Raw genomic sequence first — 21,444 nt, 5'->3', positions numbered from 1 at the left:
TTGTGTGTCCAGCTGGGCCCCCCCTTGTGTGTCCAGCTGGGCCCCCCCTTGTGTGTCCAGCTGGGCCCCCCCTTGTGTGTCCATCCAGTGTTCCCCCTTGTGTGTACAGCCAGGGCCCCCCCTTGTGTGTCCATTCGGCTCCCCCCTTGTGTGTCCAGCTGGCCCCCCCCCCTTGTGTGTCCAGCCAGGGTTCCCCCCTTGTGTGTCCATCCAGGACCACCGCTTTTGTGTCCAGTTGGCTCCCCCCTTGTGTGTCCAGCCAGCCTACCCCCTTGTGTGTCCAGCTGGGCTCCCCTTGTGTGTCCAGCCAGGGTTGCCCCTTGTGTGTCCAGCCAGGGTTCCCCCCCTGTGTGTCCAGCCAGGCTACCCTCTTGTGTGTATGTCCAGCTGGGCCCCCCCTTGTGTGTCCAGCCAGGGTTCCCCCCTTGTGTGTCCAGCCAGGGTTCCCCCCTTGTGTTTCCAGCCAGGGTTCCCCCCTTGTGTGTCCCGCCAGGGTTCCCCCCTTGTGTGTCCCGCCAGGGTTCCCCCCTTGTGTGTCCAGTCAGCTACCCCCTTGTGTGTCCAGCCAGGCTACCCCCTTGTGTGTCCAGCCAGGCTACCCCCTTGTGTGTCTGTCCAGCTGGGCCCCCCCTTGTGTGTCCAGCTGGGCCCCCCCTTGTGTGTCCAGCTGGGCCCCCCCTTGTGTGTCCATCCAGTGTTCCCCCTTGTGTGTACAGCCAGGGCCCCCCCTTGTGTGTCCAGTCGGCTCCCCCCTTGTGTGTCCAGCTGGCCCCCCCCTTGTGTGTCCAGCCAGGGTTCCCCCCTTGTGTGTCCATCCAGGACCACCGCTTTTGTGTCCAGTTGGCTCCCCCCTTGTGTGTCCAGCCAGCCTACCACCTTGTGTGTCCAGCTGGGCTCCCCTTGTGTGTCCAGCCAGGGTTGCTCCTTGTGTGTCCAGCCAGGGTTCCCCCCCTGTGTGTCCAGCCAGGCTACCCCCTTGTGTGTCTGTCCAGCTGGCCCCCCCCTTGTGTGTCCAGCTGGGCCCCCCCTTGTGTGTCCAGCTGGGCCCCCCCTTGTGTGTCCAGCTGGGCCCCCCCTTGTGTGTCCAGCTGGCCCCCGCCTTGTGTGTCCAGCCAGTGGGTCCAGACCATTACACACACCCACACACCTCTTACCTTCCTGCGCTCCCGTGCGGTGTCCTCCTTCTCCTGAGTTGCGCGCCTCCTTCACACCTGGCGCATGACGATGACGTCATACGCCGGCCGGCGAAGGGAGACACGCAGCTTCAGCTGCTTCACTGGGACGTGCGCCGCGGTGGTTCAGGTAATGAACGCTGTGTGCGCGCGTCCCTGCATACACTGTGCCTGCGCTTTTAAAGGGCCCATGCCCCTTAAAACCGCAGGATTTTTTTCTGTTCTCTTCTCCCCCCTCTACTCTGCAGCAGGGGGCGGGGCCCACCGGGAAATTTCCCGGTGTCCCGCCAGCCCAGACCGACCCTGGCACCTAGTATTGGAATTGCACCCTTGCAAGAAACAATCACCTGTCAGACATATGTATGATATTTGACACCGTAAGGCCCCATTCAGGCATCCAACTTGTGGTCACATTTTAGCATCTGTATTATGGCTACAAGTCCAAGCCTGACTGCTGTAATAGGGAACATCCGAATGAAAGGTGCAGATTCGGATGTGACCATGTCCTGGTTCGGGTGGTACAACACTTTATGCCAATTGGCATTATATATAATGAGAATTAAGTGTTGCCTAAGATTGGAGGGTTGTGGTTGGATGAGGACTTCTGTCATAGCCCTTTATTAAAAAGACAGAGTGCGCACACCGACTATACCTGGCTAAGATACGGAACATGGTAACAGGCAGCACCGCACATTTGGGAATTACCTAGATAGCACCAATCACTAATATCAAATTGACCTTGATGTGAGTTACCATAACTCATGTACATTTCTCCAGTGCTAAATCTGTGAGCTCAGGCAGGTAGTTGTTTTATGTAGATTTAAAGGGAACCTGCCAGCCGATTCCTGCTGCTCTAACTCAACATACCATTAATCCGAGACCAGCTCCCTTATTGCAGCCATACTTTAAAATGTGGGCAAGGGAAGAGCTGACTAGTCACAAACTTATGTTCCCGCCAGCTTCTGACAGATCTCTCTGTATACACACACATCGGGTGAGACCTATCAATCAAGGTGAGTGGGGCGGAGACAAAGCAGGATACACTTTCTTCGACTAGTCATCCTAGCCAACTTGGCCCTCACCTTTGTTTTTAGAGAATTTTTACACTTTTCTTTTTTCTGTAACGGCGCAATGGTTTACAGAAAAACATAGATGCCTGTAATAATGAATCGGCTGACAGGTTCCCTTTAAGAAAAGTTAATAGGGTTGTCTATAGATTAGAAAAACAAGGCTGCTTTCTTCTATATCCTGTTCATCATCACTATGGTCTATGTGTTGTGTCGGATATAGCAGCTCATCCCCAACAAAGTAAATTTTGCTAAGCTGCAATACCACACACAACCTGCGGACAGATGTGGCACTGTTCCCTGAGGAAAGGCAGTATTTTTTTCTAATCCAAGATAACCTCTATATGTTGTATTGTATATACACATTGTCTGATATCTTGTAATGTTTACTTATTTTTTTTTTAATAAAATTTAAATGAAATTATACTTCTGTCTCTGTTGTATTTTACCATTATCATCCTTTACTCTCTGATTAGTTGAAATATTTAGATGCCTATATTAATTGATAAATTAAAAAATAAAGTTTACATGGGATCCTTACTTTCTAATATGAATGTATATAAACATACAATACCGGTCAAAATTTTGGACACGTATTCATGTAATGGTTTCCCTTGTTCTTTTTGGAATGTGCACATTGTTGATTCAGATGGAAGGCAGCAAAACGACAAAGAAAAATATATGGAGAGAAGGGGTAAAGAAACATGCATTTAACAAACCAGAATATGTATTAAAGTTTAGATTTTCAAAGTACCCCCCTTCTAGCGTCTGTCTGCACATTTTCGTTTTTGTCGCGTTTTTTCCTGCACAGTTTTGTCACAAAACCTCAAGGATTTCTTAGTACCAGCAGCAAAGGGAATAAGACTACTGAATGAGTGGGGAAAAATCCACAACAAAAATGCATGTAAAAAAAAACGCAACAAAAACTAGGCAAAAATGTGTATTTTATACAGTGTTTTTCCTGACAAGAGATCTAGACATGGTGCAGAAATGTCTGCTGCAAATCCTAAATGTGTGCACATACTCTTAGGGTGCTTTCACATTGAATTTAGTTACACATTTGTGGGTCCCGTCGGGAATTGCGTCTGAACCCCCCTGCAACACAGGATTCAGATGTAGTAGACTGCGTCTGGGTGTCCGCCTCCAGTAGGTGTATATGACTGAAAATTATGCACGGCACAGCGCACCTTCACTCTGCTGGCACCATTATAGTCTACAACCCCGTCAGCGCATATGTCTGATTCCTGTTTTTCAGAGGTTCGTGGGTCCCGTCGGAACCTGCATCCGAAGCCCCCTGCAAAACGAGATTCTGACGCCACCTCCAATGGGACCCACGAACATGTAACTAAACGCAATGTGAGAGCACGCTTACTCTGATGACAGCTTTACCCCTAATCAGTATGTTGAAAATTGTACCTCCGCAGGAAAGAAAGACTAAAAATTACCTTTCCTGCAGAGGATAAGTTTATCAAAGTTAACAGTATCAGAAACTACAAATTGAGAGCATCTAAGATAACAGCCCTCATAAATGATGCACCGACATCAAGTAGCAGACACATCTCAACATCCGCTGTCCAGAGGAGGATGCAAGAAGCAGGCCTTTATGGTCGAATTGCTGCAAAGAAGCCACTACAAGAAGATACTCGTTTGGACAGAGAAATAAAGACTGGACGTTAGTTAGATCATTGGAAATCTGTACTGTGGTCTGATGAGTTAAAATATGACATTTTTGGTACTAGCTGCTATATGAGATACAGAAAAAGTGAGCGGACGGTTTCTACATGTGTGGTACCCACCTTGAAGCATGGATGGGGGAGGTGTGATGGTGTGGGGGTTCTTTTCTTGTGACCCTGTTGATTATTTATTCCAAATTCAAGGCATACTAGGCATGGCACAGCATTCTGCAACTTGTCATCCTATCTGGTTTGCCCTCAGAGAGACCATCATTTGTGTTGCAACAGGACAATGATTGAAAACACACCTCCAGGCTATGTAAGGACTATGTGACCAAGGAGGAAAGGGATGAAGTGCTGCGTCAGATGGCATGGCCTCCGCAATCACCTAGTTGAGATAGTTTAGGATGAGTTGATCCGCAGTGTGAAGGCACAGCAGCCAAGAAGTGCTCAGCACATATGGGAATTCCTTCAAGACTGTTGTAAGATGAAGCTGCTCGAGAGAATACCAAGGAGGTGTAAAGCTGTCATCAGAGTAAAAGGAGTACATCAGGAACCTAAGGTTTAACACATATTCTGGTTTGCTTCACATGTGTTTCTTTACTCCTTGTTTCCATATATGTTCCTTCGTGGTTTTGCTGTCTTCAGTCTGAATCTACAATGTGCACACTCCAATAAGGACAAGGAAAACCAATGCAGGAACAGGCGTGTCCAAACTTTTGACCAATATTGTAGTTAAGTAAAAATTTCAAAGAAATGTCTTTATATTTATGGTATTTACACCTATACTATTCAGTTAAACATTTCATGTTTTTTATTGCAGGTCTAAACCTCGTTTTGGGATTGGACGGCCCACATAAGTATGGGCTTTTAGGAATTTATTAGCATTAATGATCTGTCCATGAGGACAGTGAATATTTATTAATACTTTTAATTTATGCTTGACAAGTTCTTGCTATTTGGAAAGCGCTAGAATGAATTTGCTACAATATGTTACTTAGCTTTTTATGCTCTTTTTTTAAAATAAACTTATTTTAAACAAATACCGTGAAGTGTATTTTTTGGATTGTTTTACTAAAACTAAGGGCCCGTTTGTATTCACGTTTGCGCCTTGTTTCTCTAGCTTATGGTGACTTTAGCCTTTCTTTTTGTGACAAATTCTTCCTTTAATTTGCACCTTTTTTAAGTCTATTTTATATGTTTGTTTTTGTTTGCCAATATGGGAGTGTTTTTCTTTTCCATATGTTTTCAGCTAGTTCATCAAATGGGACTTTTTAAAAAGTTGCAAAATTTTTGTGCAAATGTACTTCAATCCCTCACTGAATTTTATGTACTCGGTCTAAAAATGCGCAAAAAAGGTAAAAAACAAAATGAATCGGCCCAAAGGTATTTTACTGTGATTGCTCTACTACATCTGTGTGAACATTCTGTGACCATAATATAGTTACATAGTAGGTGTTGGATTAAATATGACCGATATATGACTATTCTTTGAATACTGCCTTTTAACCTATTGTGCATCGAATCCCAAATTTATCTCAACAGTTCAGTGGTCTCATGTGAGGACTAGTATTAAATCCAGTAGGAAAATCTGAGTTTGTTATTATTCTTTCCTACTGCCAACCACTTGTCCAGGTCCCTGCTTACTATTCCTAATTGTATAACCTTTCATAATACTATGGTTACTCCAATTTTGCTGAAACCCGAAAGTCTCCTTAAAGGGAAGAGTTCATTAGCAAATGACCTATTGTTTAACTCAGGTTGTTGTGTTAAATGCCTGCCTATATGCTTAATTTAAATATCCTCTCCCTCCCCTGCACTTTACAGAGCCCTGTAACGTGTAGTCTAGGGCCGCACATCCCGCGCATGTGCAATGCGCCTATAGCTTAAAGCACTTTTTTTTCTCTCTGCCCTATTTTACTGATCTGCTCTAGTGCTCAGGCACCGGGAGTCATTGTGACTTCCGCTCCAGTGACCTCCAGCATGCGCAACAATAAGGTTTGGTCCTCACTTCCTCCCGGCATCCTGCTATCCAGGGGGAAAATATTTAAATTAAGCATATAGGCGGGCATTTCTTGGCGTCCCTCGGACGCCAAGCCTAGGAAAAAGCCACAAGACCGCTAATAAGAGACATACAGGTAAATATAGATTTACATTTCTATAACCTGTATGCCCATATTAATGGTCTGATAGGTCCCAGGGGGTGACAGATTGCCTTTAACACGTAAACCTAAATTTATAAGTTATTTGCTGGTAATAGCTTTCTGTCACGGGTGTGTCAGAGGTGACAGACAGTCGTCCTGCAGTTGGTTGCAGGAGATCTCTACGTTTGGCATTACAGACATCGTCTTAAAGGCTGGCTGTCTCTAGGACCCAGCGGCTACCTCCCTCTGGCTAATTAGCTCCCTTGTCTGAGTGTATAAATACCTGGTGTATCTGAGAGGGAGGTGTGGCAATATTCATTACTACTTGTGAGGCTTTAGCAAGAGCAGTACTTTATTCCTCTCTGGAGCTTGAGGCCGTGTGCGCATTTGTTTGGAGTCATCTAAAGCTAAGCAATCCTACCCTGTTTGTATACCCTTGTTGTCTATAGAGCTACATGGAGATCGACTAGTGCTCATCTCCTTCCTTCCCTAGCCTTAGCCATACGCCAGGGAAAGTCAGGGCGAGGCACATGTGCGGCGATTGGCGAAGAGCCAATATAGGGATGGTAGTTGAGACAGGGTGACACTAGTCCAGACTAGGAAGTCTCCAATCCCCCTTTCCCTAGTGTCTGGGCTCCCTTTCCCTCTTCCCTCTGTGTTGCACTGTATCTTTCCCACACCTTGCGTGACACTTCCCCTTAAGCAAGCTTTCTTCACACAGAGTTTGTTGTATTCTGACTTTTTGAGTTCTAAAACAATACTGTGGTTTTTATGGGATTTTTCTTGTTTGTTTGCTTTTATTTTTTTACTAAAAAGTGTGTTCAGTGGTTTTTTTTGCATACATGCTATTCTCCAAAAGAGAAGCCTAATGAAAAATGATAAAAAACATCCCATAACAAGGACTTTCTATATTTGCGGAAAAAGATGTCAAAAACTCTGATATGATAAGAGGTTGGAATAGTTGGCCTTGTTTAGCTTAGAAAATAGAAGTCTCAGAGGGGATCTCATTTATCTATATAAATACATGTGAGGTCAATGCAAAAGACTATTCCTTCTGAAGACCATACAAAGTCTTTTTTCAACCTATGTAACTATGTAACTCAAAGATGCACCTAAAATTTGAAAAAATAACCATTTGTAGAATTCTGGCGTAACAGCTTTGAAAAGTTTCAAAATTTAGGAGCATCTTGGTGTCGCGCCAAATTTTTAAACTTTTGACATTCTCACGTCAGTTTCACTCAGCTCTGCCAAAATGGGTGGAGCTGAGGCAGGACAGGGGCGCTGCGCTGGGGTGACGGCACAGCTTGTCTAATTTATGACGAGCTGTGACGGTCCGTACGTCAGAAATCTCACTCTAAACCGGTGAGAGATTTCTGGCGTGGCACACAGAGGACCACACCACTCGTCAGATGCTCACCTCTTCATCAATCCGGAGCATCTGACTGCAGCACACCCCCTCATCAGGACTGACATGAACAACAGTGGTCTTGATGAAACCAGGGTTTCCAGAACCCTGAAGCGATTAAAGTAGCAGTATCATTTTAACATTCCTGTACATTATGTTCATTTTATGGGCACTTTTTCTGGCGTAATCCACCTATAAATGACACCATGTGCGCATAGATGCACCAGATTTACCAAACAGCATGAACCTCTATTTTAAACCTGGCACATTTTAATATCGTTATTATTATTATTAGGTGCTATAAATACAAAAACAGGTTTACACTACATGGCAATCATTTAGCTATACATACAAAGAAATGTAACTAAACTTTTCTCAGCGACAGGCAGGTACAAAGCTTAAACTATTTAGGCTTAGGCCCCTGATTCATCAACTTTTCTGGAATAAAACAGGTTGAAGTGTCCCAAAATTTTTGTGCAACTCCTGGTGAACATTCATGATGTTCACACTGGTGAACATTCATGATGCTGACACACGCCATCTGAAAGATGTGCCAAATTCATTAAAGAGGCGCACGCATTTTACTGCAGTAGATTCTTCATCAAGACTTTGCTACAAAACGCTAGTCTTGATGAATTAGGTCTTAAGGCCCCTGTTTCATACGTCTTAATGAGAAGCATGCATGAATAGGAGGCACCAAATCCATTAAGAGGCACGCCACTATTGATAAATTTGATGGGTGGACGTATCCACTTCCCGTACAACTCTGGCTCCTCCCCTGCTCCGACCATTTTGGCTGAGCTGCTCAAAACTGGTGAGAAAATATCAACTCTCCAAATTTTTGCCCAACTTCGCATTTCGAAAAAGCTTAGCGGCTTTTCAGAGTGTTTTATGCCAGTCTTCTGCTTTGTTGAATCGGGGTCTATGTCTTTTCAAATCTAGCACAGTGCGTCAGTAACAATATAGAAAAAATTCTCGAACCATATAAGTCGTTTGAAAGATCTTTGGTGATTCACTTATTTTCAGTGTGTAAGAACGCATTGGCTTTTTATTGGAGAAAGTCACATGTCCCCACTTTGGAGGACTTAGTTGATAAGATGAATCTCCATAGAATATTTGAACTCAGATTTGCCCTTATCAACAATAATTTACTTAAATTCTCTAGGAAGTGGGATATTTGGCTCACTAAATTCCCTCAACCCTCTCATAACGCTGGAACATCTTAATGTGTGTCGTGTTTAGCTCATTAATATGTTTAATTTTTGCTAATGATAGTAATGTGTGTTTAAAGTGTTCAAATTTCTGTATTATCGTATATACTATTTGACGAACAAATTTCTCCCATCTTTCCTGATTATCCATTCCCGTTTGTTCCCTTTCCCTTTCCCTTCCCTCAGAATTTATCCCTTATTATGAATATTCTTTTGTCACTACTTTTATGCTACGTTTGTTATTCCCCTGTTAAATTGTTTATTAAAAATAAAAAAATATGGTAAAACAATATAGAAAAAATATTCTGCTGTCAGCTGATACATACATGGCTGCTCATGTAAATTTTATTTTTATTATTCATTAAGCCTATTATGGCGTCAGACATCATGATTTGAGGTACAATTCAATATTTGCAAGTGTGATCAAAAATATTTACAGAAGACATTCCCGAAGGCTTTTGTCAGTCAGCTGATCTCATCGGATTTAGAAAGTCATGATAGAGAAGTATGGAGGCTACAGACGTGTCTGACAGAACAGCATGAGCACGGGTTCCTCTTACCCATTGGGATTACTGGCTACAATCAGTTGCCTTGTAATAATCTACGGAGAACAGATTCTTTATTAGCTCATTATTGACTCATGGAGATGGCGAGACAATTAGTAAATTATCTACTTTTACATTTTGCTACTTTGCACCTTTGTGTTCAAGGTAAGTCATTAAGTTTTGTAGTAAAATGTTGTATGGTAGATTCTTTCATTTCGTATCCTCTTAGAGGATTGTTGTGTACTTATGTATATTCTGGTGATATTAATGTTACTTTATGCTCAATCATACAATCCTCAAATTAGATACAATAAAAAGCCACATGACTGAGGGCACAGTCAGATGGCCGCATAAATTAGAGAGAGATTGGAAAGCAGTGCATGGACTGGCCGGCGGCTCTCCTGGTCGGAGTGTGGCAGCTGCATAGAAATACATGAAGCTGTCACTCTCTGGTCAGGAGAGGCGCCGTCCAGTCCGTGCACTGTGTTCCGATCTCTCCCCAATTTATACAACCATCTGATTGCTCCAGTGTTGGACTGGGCTGCCAAGTGCCCACCAGTAACCAACTGCAAGGCTCCACTTTTAAGCTTCATGCAAATGTGACATTATCCTCAATCACAAATTTATATAGCAATGAACTGGGTAGATTGTTAAATGAATAAGATGCCACCTTTGTCTGTGCATAGTAAAATATTTAGATCTAAGAGTCCTCAGTGGTTGATACCTTTTAAAAATATTTATAGCCAGAACTGTTTATCTCTTCCATAATAACTCTGCTTTTCATCACCTGTCTTACCTATTGCATTATTTTTGTGTCTTATTGTGTATAAATATGTGACTCTTCCGATTTTGTGGTATACTAGCCTGATGAAGAGACCTGAGTAGTCTCGAAAGCTTGCAATTTGTTACCATCTTTTTAGTTTGCCATTAAAAGGTATCAACCACTGAGGACTCTCAAATCTAAATATTTTTCCATCTACTGGCTAACACGATACAGGAATATATATTTCCCCTATTGTCTGTACGTAGTGATTCAAGTATATTGTGCCAAGTACTGCTCATATAAGAGGGTAGGGGCCCACCGGAGGATTCTCCTGTTCTCCTGTGGGCCAGTCCAAGCCTGGACTGCTCCATTCCTATGCAAGTGAAATGTTCAGTGCAAGGCATCTGTTTCTGAGTTTCCCCACAGTGCACATGCTGAAGGTTTTTCCTTTGTCTATGATAGAAGGAGAAAACTTTAGTTACAAAGTAGATATAATTCATAAACTACACTTGATTACTGCATTTTCACTCCAGTTTCTCCCAGCTCCAACAAAATGGGCGAAGCTGAGGTGGGAAAGGAGCATTCATGATGAGATGTGGTGTTCCCTATGCCGGAAATCTCACTCCAACACCTGACAGGAGTAAGAATTCAGGTGTAATGCACGGAGGCTTATTTGCTGTGTTATATTTGTTATCTTTTTTTCATAAAGAGTCTCATTTTTTTGGAATGTTCAGTCTTCCTTTTGGAAATCCTTTTTGTTTTCCATCTTTAGGTATTTTTGTCTAACTTTACACCACCTTTTGCTTGGCTTACTTCATGCCACTTTGCATTGTCAACCACAACCTATTTCCAGTCTCTGCCATGTCAAAAAAGGCAAAAAAGTGTCTAAATAATATAATAAGTCTAAAACTTGATGCAACCTTATGATTAAAATGTGTCAAATTTATATAATTGGTGATGTGAAAACTTTTTATCCAATAGGTGGTGGTAAGCCATTATCACGCTCCTATCTATATTCCACTCTTCATCTACAAGGAAATCAGACAACAAAGGCGATGGATGACGTGGAATTCAAATATGACGCAACTACATCCACAACACCATTGACTGCTTATCATCTGGTAACCACTTGATGTTACTGTAGACTTGGTTAACTATAAAGCTTGACACACACAAGGGAGCATTTGCTTGACAGTTATCTCTCTTGAATCCTCCATACACATGACCGTTTGATTTGACTGAGTAGTTATATGTTCTTTATGGGAGGAGAGGAGGAAACCACTGCCAGACACATTTCACAGAGCCTTATTCCCTCTGAAAACAAAAGTTCCAAATGCTGAAGTCTTTTTTTCCCTGACATAATCTGTTGAGCAAGTCGGGAGGACCTGTCGAAATAAGCTGGTTTTGGTCAACTTTCAACTAATGTGGATGGGGGACTTAAAGAAGTCCACTACTTTTACGTTGGATAGGGCATCAATGTATGATCGGCCGGGGTCCCGCATGTGGCACCCCCGCCGTTCAGCTAAAAACCAAGCACACCATTGTTTTTCTTATGAAATTCTCAATAAGTTTGATGTGTCACATGACCCTCTTCACATCAGAATGTTTGGTGGTTTTTTTTTTTGTTTGTTTGTTTTACAATTGGTGCCAGTACCTTGACCACTACCAATCTGATACACATATTAGGTAGTACCGATCATTTAAAAAAATGTAAATGATAGTAACTCTTTAAAGGGAACTATCACAGGTTTACGGCGACAGAGAGGGCCAGAAGACCGCAGCATCTGATTTCACGTATTTCTGCACTGATCAGAAGCACTTCTTATTAAACTATGCATGTTTAATAGCAGTACAGGGGTTAATCTGTTCAGCTTGGAGTCTCTAAAGCTTCCCAGCTTAGATGATTTTAGCAGTTCAGGATTGGCCACTCCCCTCTGCTATATATACTCGCCTCTGGCAATCTGGATTGCCATTGTTAAGTCTTGTACTGCCTGGTGAGGAGTTGAGGTGTCAGTTGCTGATAGAGGCATTTGGAGTGTTTATCTTTTGACTGTTGCTAGGTGTTTCGGCTGTGTACAAATCCTCATCCTCTCCTATTTAGTTTCCTTTCCTTTTCTCCCTGGTGTTCCTCTCTGTTGCCTGTGAGTGCGTTTTTGTGAGATCGGTATTTTCATTTATGAGAAGGACCCATTTGTCTGCTTTGTGTATATACATACACTATTCCTCCCCACTTCCCTGGGTGGGTGAGGGGAAAGATATAGGGCTGATTCAGGAGTTCCGCTAGGTATGTGACCTCAGTATCTTCACCATCAGAAGTAATCTGGGGAGCAGTGATAGCTAGGGCACAGGGAAGGATCCTTTGGCCCTGGGTAATCTGACAACAGAATCGTGACAGTAACATTGGCCTATACTAATTTTTTGATCTATCATGAATCCTATTACTGCTCTGGCTGGGCAATTGCAGCAGCTCAATCTAGAGGTGGCAGGCGTTCGCACTATTGTTTTCCAGCACCCAAGCACGTCTGCTTTGGGGACTGCGACTCCTAAGCAACTCCTGGTGGAACCCAAGGTCGCTTTGCATGACAGGTTCTCTAGGGGGCGTGAAAAGTTTGTTGCTTCCAGGGAGGCCTGTAAACTTTACTTTTTCACGTCCTCACTCCTCTGGAACTGAGGAGCAACGGGTGGGGATCGTAATTTCACAATTTCAGGGTGACCCTCAAGCCAGGGCATTTTAGTCACCTAAATGATGGCATATTGATTTTTTTGCCTGACCTTGAGTCACATCATGTACATGTCAGGCAGGTCCTTCAAATACTCAGAGACAATAAATTATTTGTCAAACCAGAGAAATGCATATTCTCGGTTCAGGAGATCTCTTTTCTGGGTTATTTTTTATTGTCCACCGGTTTTCGCACGGATCCGGCGAAAGTCCGGGCGGTACTGGATTGGGATCGTCTTGAGGACCTAAAAGCCTTACAAAGGTTCTTGGGTTTCGCCAAGTACTACCGAAAGTTCATCAAAAACTTTTCGGTAGTGGCCAAACCTCTGACGGATATGACCAGGAAAGGGACAGACTTTTCCAAATGGTCTAGTCCGGCCTGGGAAGATTTTAATACCTTTAAAAGATGCTTTGTAACTGCGCCAATCCTTATACAACCTGACGTCACTCAGTCATTTATTGTAGAAGTTGATGTGTCTGAAGTGGGGGTCGGAGCTACATTATCGCAGGGTGCATCTCCTAGTAAATGGCATCCGTGTGCATATTTTTCTAAGAAACTAACATGTGCTGTGAAAAACTATGACATTGGTAACAAGGAACTCTTGACAATTAAGTGGGCTTTTGAAGAGTGGCATCATTTTCTGGAAGGAACAGTTCATCCGGTCATGGTAATCACTGATCATAAAAATCTGTTATATTTAAAATCTGCTAAGAGTCTGATGCCTAGACAGGCAAGGTGGCTCTTTATTCTTCTCCAGATTCAACTTTTTTTGTGACATATAGCTGGGGAATTAGAATCTAAAGGAGGATTCCTTGTACCGTTGTCTTCCAGGAGGTGGAGATGATTGTGAACCGGTTCCTATACTACAAAAAGGAGTAGTTATTGCTGCTATATGTGCAGACCTTGAGAAAAAGGTTGTAGAGGCTCACGGGACGCCTCAGCTGTCTGTCCTTTAGGTAAACGGTTCGTACCTGTGAATCTCCGTCATAAAGTTATAAGTGAACTTCACGACTTGGTCTTGGCCAGACACCCTGGTAGCAAAGCCACCACAGATCTCCTTAGCCGGCATTTTTGGTGGTCTGGGTACATCAGGATGTTTGGGAGTATGTAGCTGCCTGTAGTGTGTGTGCACCCTATAAGACCCCTCATATTTATCCGTCTCGGTCTTTCCAACCATTGACGATTCCCAGTAGACATTTTCCCTCATTTATCAGTAGATTTCATTAGTGATTTACCCTTATCTGTCGGTAATAAAGTTATTTTGGTGGTAGCCGACAGGTTCAACAAAATGTCTAATTTATTGCGCTCTCCGCCTTACCCAACGCCAAGACCTTGGCACAGATTTTCATCAAATAAATTGTGAGATTATATGGGAAACCAATCTTTATTTCCAAATTTTGGAAAGTGTTTTGCGCTCGATTGGGGATCCATCTGTCATTCTACTCAGCTTTTCATCCACAGTCTAATTATTATTATTATTATTTTACTCACTTATATATCACCATTAATTCCACAGCGCTTTACAGACAATATCGGCAATAATGGACAAACTAAACACGTTAACCAGAATCATGAGACATAAGTTAGGTATTTTGTGTCTGAGAATCAGGAGGATTGGGTTACTTCCTTACCTCAAGCTGAATTCTCGGTGAATAACAGTTGCTCTTTTAATAGGAATTGCTCCTCAGTAGTGATGGGCGAGCACTAAAATGCTCTGGTGGTCGATGCTGGGGTCGAGCACATTGGAATACTTGGGTGCTCGACCCGAGCAACGAGCCCAACGTAAGTCTACAGGAAACTCGAGCATTTTTCAGACGGCTCCCTCCGGCGGTCTGCAGAGGGCCTAAAAATTGCCAAAATCGATGGGAACAGTGCTCAAATGACATGGAGACAGCATGGGGAAGACCCCTGGAAGCATTTCTGACTCCCAGGTCACTTCTGTCAACAACGTTGTCAGAGATATTATGCCACTTTTACGGATGGATTTTCCTGGGAAATATGTTAAGAAACATCCTTTCCAGGGTAATGACTTGTATATGAAGCAAAATAAATAACCAAAAACAAAAATGCTCCTCCACAACTTGGGCTATGTACGTAGCGTTTTTGATGCTGTTTTGCACTTTTGAATTGCTTTCAACCAAGACAAATGCATTCACCAGGAAATGTCATTTTAACATTTTACAACCTTATCTGGCCATGTGGTGTGTGAGATATCATCAGACACATCGTGTTTCATTTATGAAGGACGGTCTCTGAAAGTCACAAAGCCTGTTGTCAACCAGTCCACGTTGGGATGAGATGAGGCTGGGCTGTGTGTAATCACCCTGTATGGTTCCTGGCTCCATGTCATCATGCTCCACCTGCAATGCATCCTTTTTGATTGTGAGCAGAGAGCATTTCAGAAGACAGAGAAGCGGCATGGTGACGCTAATTATGGCGTCATCGCCGCTCACCGTCTTGGTGGAGTCCTCAAAGTTTTGGAGGATGGTACATATGTCTGACATCCATGTCCACTCCTGAGGTCTTGTGTGTGGATTCTGAACTGAATACCAATGGCCTTGTTGATGCTGGAAGTCAACAACTGCCCTCTTCTGCTCACAAATCCTTCCCAACATCTGCAGTGTAGAGTTCCAACGCGTGTTGGTGGACTTTCCCGGTAACTGTGTTGTTGATGGCACGGCTAATGTTTTGGGACATGTGCTTGTGTAATGCAGGGACGGCACACTGGGAGAAATAGTGGCGGCTGGGGACCGAGTACCGAGGGATGGCCGCCGCCATCAGGTTATGGAATGCTTCCGTCTCCACGAGCCTAAAAGGCAACATTTCGAGATCAAGCAGTCGTGAAATGTGGGAATTTAGTAGTGTGGCCTGTAGGACTTGGCTGCGTATTTGCGCTTGCGTTCCAAGGACTAGGGTATGGAGAACTGAACGCTGCGCTGGGACAAGGACATGGACGTGCTTCCTGATGCTGCTACTTGAAAGTGTGCAATGACAGGGGCAGAGCAGGAGGTGTCTTCGCATGCACCATGGACAGGGGATTGGCTTGCATGCACAACAGCGGAAGAAGCAATGGTGCCACCCGCAGACACTGTTCCTGGACCCTGGGGTTCGGCCAACAAAGTCAGGTGCTTTTCTGCCATGTGCCTGATCATGCTGGTGGTGGTCAGGCTGCTAGTTTTGCCACCCATGCTGATGCTGGTCTGGCAGGTGGTGCAAATGGCCTTTTTGGGGTTATCGGCAGAGTCTTTAAAAAACAACCAGACTCGGGAAGACCTAACAGTTGTACTGGCAACTTCCATCGTGTTGGTGTTACAGGTAACGGTTGCCTGCCTTCTGTCTGCGGCCACCACACTGCTTCTTCCTGCCTGTTAGGGTGCTCTGCCTCCCTCCCCCTGTGTGCTGCTGTCCTCGCTCTGCATGTCCTCCTGCCAGGTTGGGTCAGTTACTATATCATCCACCACCTCGTCTTCCACTTCCGCACCCTGGTCCTCCTCCTCACTTTCTGGCAATTGTGTCTCATCATCGTCCACCTCTTGTGACACTTTCCCACCGTCGCCTTCATGTGACCGTGGCTTCTCAAATATTTGGGCATCACTACACGCGATCTCCTCTTGCCCCGCTTCAAGTGGACCGGCCGAGAGGCCCGATTCTATAAATGGAAAAGTAAACAGCTCTTCAGAGTGTCCAAGTGTTGGATCAGTTGTCTCCCGGCACTCGGCATGGTGGTAGGAAGGAGACTCAGGGTGAGGAATATGCGGTCCAAACTCACCGCTACTGAGACTTGACCGTGTGGAAGACAGGGTGGTGGTGGTGGTGGCTAAGTGACTGGAAGCATTATCCGCTATCCAACCAACAACCTTTTGATACTGTTTTGGGTTCAATAGTGGTGTGCTGCGGTCCCCTAGGAATTGGGACAGGAAGGTCGGGCGAGAAGATGTGGGTGTTTGTTGTGGCACAATCTCAGCTTGCACACGGCCTCGGCCTCTGCATGCACCATCACGTCCAGTTCCCTGTCCCTTGCCACGCGCCTTGCCCATTTTACATGGAGGAGAATATCTTCCACACTCACTACAAATGTCTGAATTTGGAGCGAAGTTATATGTAATCCGTGTGATGGAGAAACCACAGTTTTAAATAGCTGGATTTTTAGCTCTGTAATATGGAAAGGACCTAGCTGTTTTCTGCAGTGCCAACAAGCAAATTGCACAGAAAAACGGTGTTCTCTGGATTGCTTTTTAAGTAAATAATGAGGATGAAGATCCAAAAAAAATTATTCCTGGCCCCTGAGACCTGCACCTTTGTCTAGAAATATCTAACAGCGGCAGAAGGCAGAACTGGAATGGAGCCTCTTGTGCTATATGCACTGCAGTCTGCTATATACCCTGCCTGCCTGCCTATATACACTGCCTGCCTGATATCTCTGCCAATGGATTAGTCCTCAGAAGGACTGTTTGTTGAGATGGAGATGTGTAATGTAGTTGTTTTTCTCCCTACACTACCCAATACACAACCAAATCTCTCCCTAGCTCAGCAGCACCTTTCCCTACACTGCCTGATTGCGGAGTAGACTGCGAGCACAGAGGCACTAGGTCTGATATAGACCTGATGACACTGTGCGGCCAGCCAATCACTGTAATGCTACAACCAACATGGCTGCGGCATTACAGTGAGTGGCAGGCAATGCCTGCATGTTGATTTGTGCTCTAAAGGGTGCCAAACATGCAGGGATGGGACCTGAGCATCGGCCCGAGCATCTCGCAAGTACTTGGCGAGCTCCAAGCATCTCGAGTACTGAGATGCTCGGGCGAGTACCGAGTACTTGCGAGTATGCTCACTCATCACTATTCCTCAGCAATACCTGATGAGGAACAGTTTTCATAATCTATTGCGTCTGTGTAGCAAGGGGTTCTTAATAATTTGAAGAAAATGGGGACCAAATATAAGAGCGTGGCTGATCGGAGACGCTTGGTGGATCTGGACCTGTGTGTTGGTGATTTGGTGTGGATGAACATTAAGTCAAAGATCACTTCTTGGAAACTGGGTCCCAGGTTCATCAGTCCTTATAAGATTGTGGCAGTCGTCAATCCTGTAGCATTCCCCCTTGTTTTGCCACCTACTTTTAGGATTCATAATGTGTTTCATTAGTCTTTGCTCAAAAAATACCACCATCACCACCACCTTTATCTCCGGTCATTGTTGATGGGAATTTAGAGGTTCAGATAGCTAAGATCGTGGATTCTCGCTTGATTTGTCAGTCTCTTCAGTATCTGGTACACAGTAGGGTTATGCTCCTGAAGAGAGGATGTGGCTACCAGCATCTGATGTCCATGAGGTCAGGTTGATCTGGTCCTTTCATACGGCACACCCTGATAAACCCGGCCCTGAGGTTCCGGAGGTCCCTCTTAGAAGAAGGGGTACTGTCACAGGTTTACCGTGACAGAGAGGGGCCAGAAGACCGCAGCGTCTGATTTCACATACTCCTGCGCTGATCAGAAGCACTTCTTCATATTAAACGGTGCAGGTTTCTGTTAGCAGTGCAGTGGTTAATCTGTTCAGATTGGAGTCTCTGAGGCTTTCCTGCTTTTATGATCTTAGTTGTTCAGTATTGGCCACTCACCTCTCCTATATATACTTGCCTCTGGCAATCTGGACTGCCAGTGTTAAGTTTTGTACTGCCTGGTGAGGAGTGGAGGAGTCGGTTGTGGATAGAGGCATTTGGAGTGTTTATCTTTTGACTGTTGCTAGGTGTTTCGGTATTGTACACATTCTCATCCTCTCCTATTTAGTTTCCCTTCCTTTTCTCCCCGGTGGTCCTCTCTGATGTCTGTGAGTGCATTTTTGTAAGATTGGTATTTTCACTTATTCCTTGTTTGTCTGGTTTGTGTATATACAAACACTATTCCTCCCCACTTCCCAGGGTGGGAGAGTGGGACAAATATAGTGCTGATTCAGGAGTTCAGCAAGGTACGTGGCCCCAGCATCATCACCATCAGAAGTAATCTGGGAAGCAGGGATAGCGTTGGGGAAAGGGATGGAGCACCCGGCCCCGGGTAATCTGACAACAGAATCATGAAAGGAACCTGTCACATTATTCTTGTTGCCCGAACTGTAGGCACAGAGACAGCCTGCATCATTACAAGCATCAACCTACAAAATCCTGGAAGTCAGAAAGCCATCATGTTGAAAATCACATATAAATCTTTAGTATCAAAATATTATTTTAAAAAAACATTAAAAATAAGGGAAAACGCTTGCAGAAAAAAATTATAAACCAGTCATAACAAACTACGGCACTAGAGGGAGCCCAAGCTCCATAATGTAAACATAAACTCTTATCTAAAACAAGTACGGGATAGCAACTGGGAGCTTAGGTATGTATATTGTGAACATGTGCCGAAAACAGTACAATTCATGAGGCGTCAATGGCATAATAGTCCATACACAACTGTTCACATCAGAGAAACCATTGCATTAATTGTTTACTCCACATCATAGAAAAGCCAAACATCCAAACATGGTAGAAAAAAAGAGGAAACAATAAGAACAAAAAATGCATGCAAATCTCATAGGTAAGTATAAAGGTTATATAGTAGATGTAACTGAGGTATTCATCTCAGTATACAAGGGAGTATATCAAATAAAGCGCCTAGTATAGTGCAAAGTGTACAGAAATGCAATACCCATAAGTGGATAAAAAGGTTATGAGGTAGATGCAAATAAAGTGCTTGTAGTAGAAAATAGGAGTATCACGTACGACCTGGTTGTATGAATCACTGGTCCCAATGTGCGCTTCGCAATGTGCTTCTTCCAGGGGGATGCGTCTTGAGTGGGTAGTGAGAACCTGGCAGGGACATACTTATGTTACTAGTCACCTCGTTTCCAGCTCCTATTTTCAACTCTGCTGCAGCATTTCAAAATAAAACAAGCATAACGAAAGTGCCATGTCTCTGATTCATGTTGCCTGTGGTTCAGGTTGCATGATTCATGTGACAGGTTCCCTTTAAATAATGAGGCTGATATACTTACTTTGAAAATCCAGTTATTCCATAAGATAGGGAATAAATTACTGGTTTCTGAAGGTTTGACTGCTGAGATCCCAGTGATTCAGAGAAGAGGGCTATTGAACTCAAGTACCCAGCTCTGCAAAGCACCATCTTGAATGGAGAATGGCTCTTGAGATTCTCCCTTCATTCTGTGTCTACAAGACTGAGATAGCACTACTTAGCTGTTGTCATCAGCCCCATTGACAATGAGTGCAGTGGCACTATGCAAGCTCAACCTCCACTCTATTTAAACTCCTCCTTACTGTAGTCATGCAGTGAGGAGGGACATCCTAGTGGTCTCAGGGGTAGTGACACCAATAATCAGACATTTATTACTTATCCTGTACATGGGTGATGTCGCCATGTAAAAGTAGCCAGTTTTTGCTCTTGCTTTATTCCTTCTGCTCCCCTGAGTAATCCAGATTTTGTTTTGTTAAAATCCACCATGCAGTTCCAGAGATATGGGCTTTTTTGTTTAATGCTAATTTTAATGGTCTATAAAAGGCAGTGTGGCTTACAGGATTATCTGGGGCGTGTCTTTAGGCTGCGCTGCATAATTACCCTGTAAGCCCTTAGCAAAACCATAAAAAGTAGCACTAAATAAAAAGACCCAAATCCCTGAAACCATATGGCCGATTTAAAAAAGAAAACCATCGGAGTACTCAGGGGAGCCATCATGGAGATAATGTGACAGAGAGGGGCCAGAAGATCGCAGCGTCTGGTTACACAAACTCCTGCAATGATTAGAACTGCTTCACCATCCTATTAAACAGTGCAGGTTTTCCTTGCTCTGTCATTGCAAGAGTAAATCAGCTCAGTTAATCTCCTGGAGCTCTCCATCCTAGATTGCCTCAGCTGTTCAGTGTTGGCCACTCCCATCGCCACTGGTACTTGGGAATTGTCAGTGATAGTTCTTACTGCCTGGTTAGGAGTTGGAGGTGAAGTTCAGTGTTTGGAGTTGGTGGTTGGAGAGCTGTTCTGGATATTTCTGCTTGAAGTTTTTTTTATGTGTGTTCATCTTTATCCTCTTCTATTTGGTTTCACCTTCCTATAGCTCCCCTGTGTTCCACTCTGTTGTTTTGTGAGTATATTTGTATGATTGTAGTTTTCATTTATCCCTGTCTGTCTACCCCTCTCAGTCTGGTTAGTGTAATCCTATACACTTCAGCCTCCCACAACCCTGGGTGAGGGAGGGAACAGGTAACGGTTTAGATAAGTGCATAGCAAGGTACGTGACCCTGGTGTCTCCACCTTCAGGACTAATCCTGGGGACAGGGATAGCCTAGGGCACCCCCTAGTTGGAGGGATCGGGTATGTGCCCACAGTCCCTAGTCACTGACATGACCGGTGGGAATAAAATAACAAGCCAAACCTGGCTAGTTTTGATGATATGATGATAGATCCTCTTTAGTATTGAAAATGTGTGCAAAATGTAACCATATATTATTTTCTTGTCATCAAGGACAAAAGTGATAATGAACTAGTGTTTGTTCAGGACAGCTACAGAACCTCCATTCTAGAGGTATGCTACAGATTTCTTTTATGAAATACAGTATTTTGTGATAGTTAAGATGGGTGTCTTATGGTGCTTCCATACTGCATTTTCTCCTATGTTCAGTGGCCATGTCAGGGCTTATGTCCACACTCCCTAAAAACTGGATTTGGGCGTATGTGCCGACGGGGCCATTGACTATAATGATG

The 21,444-nt window shown here is 44.0% G+C and overlaps 2 protein-coding genes across 52 annotated transcripts in view; both read left to right on the top strand.

Annotated features, from left to right (window-relative positions):
* Positions 1-4,955, top strand: part of SANBR (SANT and BTB domain regulator of CSR) — a 71,664-nt gene extending 66,709 nt beyond the window's left edge. For both annotated transcript variants that reach the window (XM_073673348.1, XM_073673346.1), the window contains one exon: positions 4,736-4,955. In XM_073673348.1, coding sequence (XP_073529449.1) covers positions 4,736-4,772 — 37 coding nt within the window. In that variant the 3' untranslated portion in view covers positions 4,773-4,955. The remainder of the gene's footprint in view (positions 1-4,735) is intronic.
* A 4,176-nt stretch (positions 4,956-9,131) lies between these two features.
* The window catches only part of LOC141257608 (protocadherin Fat 4-like), a 468,540-nt gene continuing 456,227 nt past the window's right edge, over positions 9,132-21,444 (top strand). For 48 of the 50 annotated variants that reach the window (XM_073672347.1, XM_073672333.1, XM_073672319.1 and 45 more), the window contains exons 1-3: positions 9,132-9,382; positions 10,962-11,101; positions 21,206-21,265. In XM_073672347.1, coding sequence (XP_073528448.1) covers positions 9,313-9,382; positions 10,962-11,101; positions 21,206-21,265 — 270 coding nt within the window. In that variant the 5' untranslated portion in view covers positions 9,132-9,312. The remainder of the gene's footprint in view (positions 9,383-10,961; positions 11,102-21,205; positions 21,266-21,444) is intronic. The other 2 variants (XM_073672313.1, XM_073672325.1) reach the window with 1 other exon arrangement.

The sequence above is a fragment of the Phyllobates terribilis genome, unplaced genomic scaffold, assembly GCF_046119375.1.
Source record: "Phyllobates terribilis strain yellow unplaced genomic scaffold, ASM4611937v1 Scaffold_3__8_contigs__length_932513732, whole genome shotgun sequence".
NCBI lineage: Eukaryota > Metazoa > Chordata > Amphibia > Anura > Dendrobatidae > Phyllobates > Phyllobates terribilis.
The sequence above is the reverse complement of the archived record's forward strand: the minus strand, read 5'-3'. Positions and strand labels throughout refer to the sequence as shown.